The sequence below is a fragment of the Cebus imitator genome, unplaced genomic scaffold, assembly GCF_001604975.1.
Source record: "Cebus imitator isolate Cc_AM_T3 unplaced genomic scaffold, Cebus_imitator-1.0 Scaffold455, whole genome shotgun sequence".
In the NCBI taxonomy this organism is placed as follows: Eukaryota; Metazoa; Chordata; class Mammalia; order Primates; family Cebidae; genus Cebus; species Cebus imitator.
In genome coordinates this window covers 999,693-1,011,235 of record NW_016107770.1, presented here as the reverse complement: position 1 = coordinate 1,011,235, position 11,543 = coordinate 999,693, and the positions used below count along the sequence as shown (strand labels likewise).

Below are 11,543 nucleotides of genomic sequence, written 5' to 3'. Positions count from 1 at the left end.
GTGTCGGAAAACAAGAATGCTCAGAGTCTCAGAAAGCTGAGCTCTAAAGACCCTGCACAGTCATGCTGTCCCAATAGGTTTCGAGTTGTCATGGATGATATCAAAGAAAAAAAATTTCAATGCTACCTATTGAAGCACAGTAAAAAAGACTTTATTCAGGCCCATCATGATGGGTACAGGGACCACAACAATGGAGACTTGTAGTAGGGGAGAAAGATTGGGCTCAGCTCTGAATACAGTATGGGAAAGTGGGGATTTACAGATGGAACAGAGTGAGGGGCAGTGGATGGAAGACTACCAAGAGGAAATATCAGGAGGTATTCAGCTAAACTGACCTACCAGGATTCTAGCTGAAGGCAGGCCAGGTGACCAGACATCACCTTGGGGGTGGTGGAGGCTGTGGAGCCTGATCAGACTGAGAAGGAACAGATATGACAGGTTGGGTGCTCTTGCTAAACGACTTAACAGACTTCTTGCCAAAACTGATTGGGCCTGGGGAAAGGTTGAGGAGCTTGGCTAAAGTTTGGCCAAGTAGAGAATCTTTGTCCATAAAGTCTGGGATGGATGTGAGGTCTGTAGAGGTCAGACAGCTACAATTTAAGAGGTTTTGAGCATTTGCATCACACATCACATTCTCTGGGTACTAAAGAGAAGGCAACAAGGCTTTAGCTCATAGAGGCCTCCACGTGATGAGCATGTTTCCTCCTGAGCATGTTGGCTCCCTATGGCCACGCATTCGCCAGCAGCCTCTCTATGGACACTTTTTGTCATTTTATTAGAATAGCTGGGTTGAATGAGAGCCGATCCTAGTCTCAATACCATGCCCTTCTCACTCCAACTTCTTACTGCCTCAGGGGTTTGTTCCAACACTTGTTTGGTTTTCCTAAGGAATCCAGTTGAAAGAAAGAAAAGAGGGTAATATTTTTCAAATCAAATTTGTGCCCCAGGTGTTTGTAGAGCAAAGCAGCTGCTTCACCAGGGTAGGGTCCCTTCCCCAGGGCCTTGTAAGACTTTCATGGGCCATGAAGGCAAAACATATTAAATATATTTTCATATAAAATATATTATATAAAAACATAAACCATGTTAACATCTATTTTATGACTATGTTGGTGTAAATGCCAATATGATTTCCAATCCCCAATGTTTATTTTCTTTTCTTCTGATTATAAAAGAAATTAAAATATTTTTGTAGGCCCCTAAAAAGGCCTTAGAGAGTATGCCCAATGGTAATAATCTGGCCTTTTCCCACTCTTGAATCATGGCGGTCGGGGCTATTTTATGTCTTATTCCTCTCTGCATTTCTCAGCCTCCTTCTTGAGCTGAGAAAGTTGATGAATCTTTGCAGAACTGGAACTTGTATTCTTCATCACTTGACATCAAGCTGGAAATATTGTAAACATTCCCCACGTTGTTGAATTCAATCACATTAGAAAGCATGGTATTAGTGCACAGCAATTTTTCTTCTTTTTTTTATTGCATTTTAGGTTTGGGGGTACATGTGAAGAACATGCAAGATTGTTGCACAGGTACACGCATGGCACTGTGATTTGCTGCCTTCCTCCCCATCACCTATATCTGGCACTTCTCCCCATGCTATCTCTCCCCAACTCCCCACCCCCCACTGTCCCTCCCCTATTTCTCCCCGACAGACCCCAGTGTGTGATGCTCCCCTCCCTGTATCCGTGTGTTCTCATTGTTCAACATCCACCTATGAGTGGGAACATGCGGTGTTTGATTTTCTGTTCTTGTGTCAGTTTGCTGAGAATGATGGGTTCCAGGTTCATTCATGTCCCCACAAAGGACACAAACTCATCGTTTTTGATGGCCACATAATATTCCATGGTGTATATGTGCCACATTTTCCCTGTCCAATCTATCATCGATGGGCATTTGGGTTGGTTGCAGGTCTTCGCTATTGTAAACTATAGTGCACAGCATTTTTAATTGCCAAGGAAAATTTTAACTTTGCATTAACATATTCTAAGTAATCCTTTCACCTAATACAATTAGATTCCTGTGATAAGCCAAATACTTGTTTGTGTGTGTGTGTGTGTGTGTGTGTGTGTGTGTGTGTTTCCCCTCCACTTTTCATTGTATGACCTTCAGAAAAATCAGAGAAGTGGGCTTCCATTTTTGAAAAAACAGGGCTTTCTTAGTCCCATAGCTAGGTAGATTGCAATTGCTTTTCCTGAAGCATTGCTGACCTTCTAAAATGATGCCTATGTATACATCGTTAATCTATTTGCTTAACTTTTAACATCTATGTAATGCTAGAAATATAATAATTTTTTTAAAAGAATGTTTAAAGCTTCAAAGCCCACTAAGGTTTGGATATACAACTCCAGAGGTAATATGAATGGGATGCTTTGTAAACACATAGCCATGCCTTCCAGCTCTGCAAAGGGAAACAGACAAACAACAAAACTATGCCGTAAAGAAGGTTTGTGAGGTTTCTCCTGGACAAAAGAATTCCAGTTTCCTGTTATACATTCAAATCAAAACTTTCAGATGGTAAATGATTTGATATCTAAGATGATTATGGTTACCACAAATCAACCTGATTGCTAAATGCCCTGAAATGTGATCTCAATTATTTTGAGGCACTTTTAAACTCAATACATTTGCATCTAGAGATATATTTCATCCTTCATTTGCTGTTAACATTTTACACATTAAATAGTTCTAGACACAAATAGCCATTCGTATAATCTATAAAGGCTCTTCAAGTTATTTAATCCTGCAGCATTCCCACATCATCAAGTATTTTCAGAAAGTCTTACTTGCATTGAATATGTTAGACTTTGCCTAAATATTGTCATCTTATAGCATAAGTTTATAACAGTGGCTTTAAATAGTTTCCACGTGATAGTATCAGTAGCAATCCTAACATATCATCAGTAAGCTAGTGCCCTCTCTAAGAAGAATGTTTTCTAAAGCAAAAAGACAAATTCTCCTGCAATTTCTGGAATGAAAAATCAATGTTAAAAGGAAGAATCCTTTTTACTTTTCAGCTTTCAACAATTCTGGAGTTAGGCGGTAGGAATCACTTCTTTCTCTTTTTTTCTTTTTTTAAAGAGAAGCAAAATTAATGCCTGAAATAGAAGAACTTAGTGGGTAACTGGGGAAATGCTGTTGAATCCTCCCAGCCCAATAGTACCCGCTTCCTGCTCCAACTTCCCAGGGTTGGGGGTAGGGATAAAGAAATTATAGCCAACTTTCAGAAAGCCCAAGTCATGGCTAGCATTCTCTGCAAACCGTTGTGGGGGTTACAGGTGTTCCATTCACAGAACTGTCTTGGAATTGAGCAAACTCTGGGCAAATAGAAAGTGGTCAGACAAGTCCACAAAAGAGATGAATGCATAAACAGGTGGATGGCAGCTTCTCTCGATTTTGCCATAAGGGAATCCAATCATATTGTAGGGGAAAGTCTTGTATCTGAAGAAACGATTGCACTTTACATTCCACAGGCGCCTTTCCTCAGGATGGGCTGGTGGTTTAGACTTTGAAACTATCTCCAGCTGTGCCACTATCAGGCTCTCTCCTATGCGACCAGTTACGAGTTTTCCCTGACTTGTGGGATTTGGGGAAAATAGAATGAAAGCAAAATTGTTCATCTCATTGTGAATTGGAAGCAATGAAACTTCTCAGCTACAAAACTTGCATACATGACTGCTCTCTGATGACTAACTTCTGCCTAAAACTAAAGGAAATCATGCTTATGTGCATAGATCATGCATTGCTTGTGAGTGATTTTTGATCCCCTCCAAATATCAGAGACTTTCTAGGCCAATTATTCTGAATTACATTAGAAGAGATTCCCTGAACCATAGCATCTCCACAGTGGGCTTTTAATTCAGAACTTCCATTCTCCCAAAGAAAACAGTGGAATCCAAGAATAATAATACAAATTATGGAATGGAAATCAGTTCAGGAGAGATTTGCTTTGGGATTTTTGTTACTATAAAATTTTGCAAAAAAAAAAATCATCGTGCAAACAAATCTATTTGTGAGCTTCTACTGTTTTTACTTAAATAGTGATCAGCTTCTAGGTCCCCATTTTAAAATCTTAACCCTCTTGAGGGAAGAAATATACTATACGTGTGCATGTGTATGTGTGTGTGTGTGTTTATGTATGCATGTGCATAACTATATATGCTGAAGAGCATTTGATATGTGTTCTAACTATACCAGTAATAATGACTTCCCTTCCAACAACGAAAGTGGAACTTAATCTCATCTATTATTCCTAAAGAAGATTTTTCATTCACCTTAAAGTTACTTATATTTAAATTACTAAACTCTTTTATTTGATTGCCTTTTTTATTATGCTTCAGAATCATGGTGGTTATTGCATCACTTCAGATTATAGAGTAAATGATAACATATACTGTTGACATACATATTTGCTGAGAGGTGAGTAAAGGTACCTCCTGCACCCTTCTGTTTTAAGATTGCCTTCTGTACCTTTTTGTCATCTGCCTGTGCTGGTATGCCTTGTAAATGCCCCTCTAGTCATTCTCTTTCCATTAGTCCAAGACTCTGGCCGCAGAAGGCATAAACCTACCATCTTCCTCTCTGTATACTACAGATCTTATCCCCTTTGTCCCTCCAGTTGAATAGCTGTTGAGCTCTGGCCCAAGCCTTCAGTTAATAAAATAGAGAATGAGTCCAAATCCAAGGTGTGGGCGGAGTTGGCTTTCCCTAGTGCCACTCCCAGGTGTGTGTTTATAATGAAGATGGTGAGCTTTACTACATGCATCTGCCTGGTGCCCAGGCACAGCTAGTAGCTCAGTCTTTTATCCTGTTTTTCTCTGTCACATTGGCAAGATAGGCCGGAGGAGGGACAGCACAGCTGAAGCCAGGGCTTCCAAAGAAAGTTGTCCCATGAAAACTGGTTGGGCACCTCTGGCAGGGTCTTGGTGTGTCTGTCCACGGCTTCCTGCATGACTTTGAGGATTTCATGGAACCGGGGCTCAGTGGCTGGAGTTACTGGGTTTCTTTCTCTTGGATCTTTGGAAATATCAAAGAGTAAAGGTGGGTCATGATGGGTGACATAATTCCCGGAACAGAAGCACACGTGTGTGGAAAAGCATCCGTTGGAACCCACGGGGTCAAAGTTGGGGGTGAAGAGAAAGGCCTTCCAGATGGATGTACCTGTCGTTTAAAAGGATGGAAATGGCATTAGGTATGAAGCATCCTTGCATGTACCACAAATGAAAAAGTGATATGGAAATTATGCCGCCATGTGCTTTAAGAAGGTGAAGACATCATAAGGCTGCAGGCACAATGTTTATATGTATAGGAGAGATTACGAAGCCACACGTAGACACTCACACACATAGCCAGTGGGAACAGCCTTAAGCTTGCTAGGACCTCAGTTAACAGTTTATGTTTTCAGTTTCCAGAAAGTCCAAAAAAATGTCGAATCAAGAATTAAATGAACTTTGGGAGGCTGAGACAGATGGATCACTTGAGGTCAGGAGTTTGAGACAAGCCTCGCCAACGTGGTGAAACCCCGTCCCTACTAAAAAATACAAAAATTAGCTGGGTGTTGTAGCAGGTCCTTGTAATCCCAGCTACTCAGAAGGCTGAAGCAGGAGAATCACTTGAGCCTTGGAGGCGGAGGTTACAGTGAGCTGAGATTCCGCTACTGCACTACAGCTTGTGTGAGAGAACAAGTCTCTGTCTCAAAAAAAAAAAAAAAAAAAAAAAAAAAGAATTAAATGAGGGCCAGGTGCAGTGGCCCATGCTTATAATCTCAGCACTTTGGGAGGCCAAGTTGGAAGACTCACTTGATCCTAATGGTTCGAGACCAGCCTGGGCAACATAGTGAAGCCCCGTCTCTATAAGAAATTTTAAAAAGAAAAAAGCAAGTTGAGTGTGGTGGCATGTGCCTGTAGTCCCAGCTACTCCAGAGGCTAAGGCAGTAGGATTGTATGAGCCCAGGTGGTTGAAACTGAAGTGAACTATGCTCATGTCACTGCACTCCAGCCACATACACACACACACACACACACACACACACACACACACACACACACAATAAATAAATAAATAAATATTAAAAGAAGAATTAAATAAGGCTAGAAGTGAGAAGGAGAGATTACAAATGGGAAATGGAAATAATCTTTCGGGGATGAAGCAGATGTTCTGAAATTAGATTGCTCAACTCTATAAACTTACTAAAAATCTTTAAATTACAATATAATGGTATACAATGTATACCTTTGAAAGCTGTTAGAAATTCCAAATTAGGGGAATTCATCAACGCCAGAATAGGATGGTTGGTTTTTACAATATAAGTTCTTTATTTCAATAAACTCCAAAATACTAAAATTGCCAGGAAAAACTGACTTACAAACAAATGAATAGTTATGAAATAATTGATTCATTCCTATTTATTGGACAATGTTATTTTCCGAGGAGCTGCCTGCTCTCAAACACCTAAGAGAGGCCTAAACATGTCTCCTGGGTAGGAAAAATGTGGCAGATAAAAACAGAGAATTAAAATGTATGAACCGACTAGAATCAGATGCAGAACGTGAATGCCCTTACAGCTTTTACATAAAACCAAAGAGACATTCCTCCTAGGAAGCACCCCACCCATGTGGAAGTCATCCTGATCATTTGTGCATATAATGACATTGATTACTTTTGTAATTACAGACATTTCATGATCATCTGGTCAAAATGCAAAACAGACTAATGCAATCGGTTTAAACCAACAGTCACTGGGTCTGTATTGTCCCCAAATCACCCCTGACCTTGGACAAGGTTATTGATGGGAAAATTCAGCCTCTTTGTGTGTGTGTGTGTGTGTGTGTGTGTGTGTGTGTGTGTGTGTGTGTTTTAAGCTGAGAAAGACAGGGGAAGCAAGGTGAATACGTTTAGATGAATATATTAAAGGAGATTCATAATGAGATGCCTGCAGTCTGTGGCATAGCTGACTCTGCGAGGCAGGACATGACATCTGTGCACTTTACATGGGCTCAGTGCACCTGCTTCAGAAAGATAAGGTCAAGCTGACACACAGACACGCCAGGCTGCAGGAAGAATTCCGGGACTTGGTTACCATCTCCAGCAGAGTTTAAAAAGGCAGCAGGTAACCTTAAGATGCTTCCCATCCACTCCTCTCATCCCACACTTGCTTCCTGGGTATGAGAGATTTTCTTCAGAAGCCTTTTTGGAGACAGGCTGACAGAACCTGCTGTTTGCAGCCACTTAGAATCCTTCATCAGGGTCAGCCAAAAGAGAAAGTGGTTACACAGAGAAGCAAGCCTTTTGCTCAGGCTCCCAATGCCACAAATCTAGAGGGCGTTTTGAACTTGACATTCGAGTCAAGCCTCTGTGTGTTTAAAACCCCAGGAGAATGCAGGCTCCCCGAATAAATTCATGTAAAGAGCCTATATTTTCCACTTGCTTTTGAAAGCCACTCACACAGATCCCTTCATTACCACCTGAGCGCAATCCTCCCCAGATGTGAGCTGGAAGATCAGATTGATGTCAAGCCCAGTCAACAGATGCAGGCACCCTGGCCTGGGGGGCGGGGGCAATGGTGTTGCTGGGTAGTTCAGACAAGGGTAGAACTAAGAATTAATTATTCTAAAGGATTATTTAGCATGTTCTGGTGTTGCTTGCCTTTTTATCCTTTCATTTGGATTTTTAAAAACTTTTCATAAAAAGGTAGATTGCTTAGTCTTTGTGCTGTTTCTCTGGGCCACTTTAGATTTACTCAAATGAGAGAAACAGAACTGCACATTTTATTGTACGGTGGCTCACAAGATAACAATCCCTACTTTGGGAGCTTGTTCTGTTATTCATTAGGAACCCAGGAATTGACATCTCCAAAGGTGTCATTTCCAAGATAAAAAGTACAACTCAGTCACTGGACAAAATAGAAGGCACCTGGCATAGTCATCTTCTTTTGTTTAATTTATATTTTTGATTTGTATTTTCTAGAGCCAAGGTCTTGCATTTTCACTCAGGCTGGAGTGCAGTGGTACAATCATAGCTCACTGCAGTCTCAAACTCCTGGGCTCAAGCAATCCTCTTGCCTCAGCCTCCCAAGTAGCTGGGACCACAGGTGCATGCTACCATGCCCAGCCATATTTTGAAAATTTTTGTAGAGATGGGGTCTCTCCATGTTGCCCAGGCTAGTCTTGAACTCCTGGGCTCAAGCAATCCTCCTGCCTTGGCCTCCCAAAGCACTGGGATTACAGGTGTAAGCCACCATGCCCAGCATCATCTTATATTTTTCATAGGTATATTTAGTCCTGTATTCCAAAATTATTTTGATAACATACTTCATCTTGAATATCCTCATATACTAGAAAAATGTTAAATTTTTAAATATATGCTTATTCACCACTGTATTTTAAAAATTATTGGCTGGGCACGGTGGCTTAAGCCTGTAATCCCAGCTGGAGGCTGAGGCAGGCAGAGCACCTGAGGTCAGGAGTTGGAGACCAGCCTGCCCAACATGGAGAAACCCTGTCTATACTAAAAATACAAAATTAGCCAGGCATGGTGGTGCATGGCTGTAATCCCAGCTACTCGAGAGGCTGAGGCAGGAGAATCGCTTGAACCCAGAAGGCAGAGGTTGCAGTGAACCGAGATTGTGTGATTGCGCTCCAGTCTGATAAACAAGAGAGAAACTCTGTCTCAAAAAAAAAAAAAAATTATCATCTACTGCTCTGAAAAAAGACTGTTCCTCTCTCATGACTGAAACAGATACATATTTTGACGAAGCTGGGAACTTAGATTCATTTATAACTGAGATCCAATGACCTGGAAAAGGAATTATTAAATTTGATATAAAGAATGCAGGGAAATTAAAGTGGACAGGTTTTTTTAAACTTAAGTAGTCTAAGTCTATGATGAGGACAATAATTCTACTGAGATTTTTAAAATGCTTACCCAAATTAAGAAAACAAATTGTCACAAGTAATGGTCAAAGCTATCAATGACATATGACACAGTACTGTTATGTCACTGTGCTAGAACAAAATGTTTAGAAAATCATCACCCATCTGGCAAAACATATTTTTATATAAAAGCGCCACTACAAAATGTGACTCAACTTATGAGACAAGAAAGTTTATTGTCATTTGACAAAAAGGCAAATAGAATTTAAGTGAGAAAAACTTGATGCCTAAGCCAGAAACTGATTCAGCATCCTCCACGTAGGATCCTAAAACAGCTATCTTATTAAAAATAAACTAAGCTATGAACAAAGGGAAATAAAGAGGTCTCTGAGATCCCTGGGATTTCCTGGGGACTACAGGGGCTTCTGACCCTGGAACAGGCAGAGACGTGATTTCTATTACTTCATGTTACAGCAACTCAGCCACGGGAAGTAGGAGCCCTTCAAGGAAGTCCCCAAAATGAGCGCATGTGCTACCAAGGACAAAAATAGAGAGAGTGCAAACGAGAACTTTCGTTACATCGTAAAATCTTTTTAAAAATCAATATTAGTATCTAGCAGAATCTCCCTGTTAACCTCTTGGAGTCGGGTTGTGGCAGCCAGGTCTCACTATCATAGGCCTCCATGACATCTGTTTCAGCAGTGACCTAGTGGTGAAGTTAAATATTAAAAGCTGAGAGAGCCCCCACCCTTATACAAAGGCTGGGATGTAACAAAAGCCCACCAAGAGTTTTGCCCAGGCCTCTCCTAGACCTTGAAGCAAGACAAGGTAACAAAGGAATTCTTAGCAGAACCCATTTAGAATTAAACAAGTTTTACTGGGGGTCTGAAGAAACTTCCCAGACCTCCACAAACAGGTTTTATTGGGGGTCTAAAGGAATGCCCAAACCTCCATGATTTAGCAGGAGACAAGAAAAGGGTAATCGCCGCAGAACCTGGACTCATTTAGATTAAGTACATTTACTGAGGTTCCAGAGGAAGGTCTTCAGGACTCAGGCCTTAGTTATAGATTAGAAGAAGTTAATGACTTATGCCTTTAGATGAATGCATACTTACATATAGACATATGGCTTAGAAGTTATATAAGCTCCAGAAAAGTGTAATTTTGAGTTGGTTTGGGCAATATTTTCCAGGCCTTCTCCCTATACCCAGTTACAGAAATATCTCTTCCTCCCCAGTTCATCCGCATCTTGTTGTTGGGCTGTGAAAAATAGCAGCCTGACCCTAGGTTTGGTCAGGGAACAGGGTCAGGCTACATCACCTACAACTTCTAACATCGTCCACCTAAAAAGTGCCTTGAAGCTTTATTCTGTCTTTAGCTGAAGGGCCCTGAGTGCTTCTGGCCTCTCATAATGATGTAAGCCTCTCACATCTTGTGCTCTGAATGCTGTGCTTAGAGCAGTCACAACACTCCATGACACAGCTGAGCACAATTCGGACCCTGGGACACTCCTTTCCAGGCCTCTCTGAATGTTTAAACTGCTGCCTTGCAGGAGTCTCAGAGCCATCATGTGAGATAAAACAAAGCCATGCCTGGAAAGCCCGTCTGGCACAAGTAAAGACGCTGTACACGTGACCGACACTCAGCGGTATCACACGATGCTACTGTGCCATTACGGCCCTTGCTTCTAACCCAGAGCGGCTAAAGCAAGGTGCCCCCAGCCTGGAACCCTGAGGCCACAGAAACAAGACTATGCCTCTCTCCTGGGGACAGTGAACTCTGCATAACCTGAGTGCTCCAGAACACTTTCCAGCTTCCTTGAAGTCAGGGAGTCTGCATGGCCTCTTCTGGCCAAACATGAGCAGTGTCTTTTCTCAGCCACAGCGCAGAGGAGTTGTCTCTCCTGCTAGTGACGTTCGAGATGAGGGGGCCTCTGTCAGAGTGGTCCCTGACAAACGGATGGCAGAACCCTCTCCTTCTAGACCCTCACCTTCCAACCATGGACAGGCATTGAATGTGCAGTTATCTCCCAAACCTCTGGCCGTGTTGGAAGATGCATTCTGTCCTCATAGCGGGGTGGACGTGCTACTGATACCTGGTGGGGAGAGGCCAGGGATACTATCCAACAGTCTACAATGCACACAGCAGCCTCCAGCACAGAGAATCATCTGCCTCAAATGTCAATAGTACCCAGGTTGAGAAGCTTTGTTCTACAGCAGGAGTGAGAATAAATGTTTGCCAGGCTAAGCCCCTGAAATGTCAGGGCTGATGGTTATCACAGCACAACTTCGTCACTCCCTATACATGAACCTCTGAGCTAAACTATAAAATAAGACAAACTTTATATTTGATAAAGTAAGTCAGAAGCTAGATTGAGACAGACAGTACTCACAAGTCTCTAAGGCTTGGTGATAAACTGCATGAATGAATGAACAGCTCTAAAGGACAGAACAGGGACCAAAGATCAAAGGGCAGTATAGAAGGAGCAGAGATAAACAGCTAGAGTTGCTGTGCTCTTCCAAGAAAAATATGATGGAGAACGGACAGTGCCAGAGGCCTGAAGACTCTCTTGTTCCACGATGATAGCAACGTCTTTATAAAAGAGTTAGATGCATTTGCCTTTCTTAGCCTGATTATGGGTGAGACTTGCATAGACTATAAGAGGAGACATGGGGG

The 11,543-nt window shown here is 41.8% G+C and overlaps 1 protein-coding gene across 3 annotated transcripts in view; it reads right to left on the bottom strand.

Moving 5' to 3' along the window:
- Positions 1-1,940: 1,940 nt before the first annotated feature.
- STS (steroid sulfatase) overlaps positions 1,941-11,543 on the bottom strand; it is a 200,258-nt gene continuing 190,655 nt past the window's right edge. For all 3 annotated transcript variants that reach the window (XM_037732560.1, XM_037732558.1, XM_037732561.1), the window contains one exon: positions 1,941-5,157. In XM_037732560.1, coding sequence (XP_037588488.1) covers positions 4,784-5,157 — 374 coding nt within the window. In that variant the 3' untranslated portion in view covers positions 1,941-4,783. The remainder of the gene's footprint in view (positions 5,158-11,543) is intronic.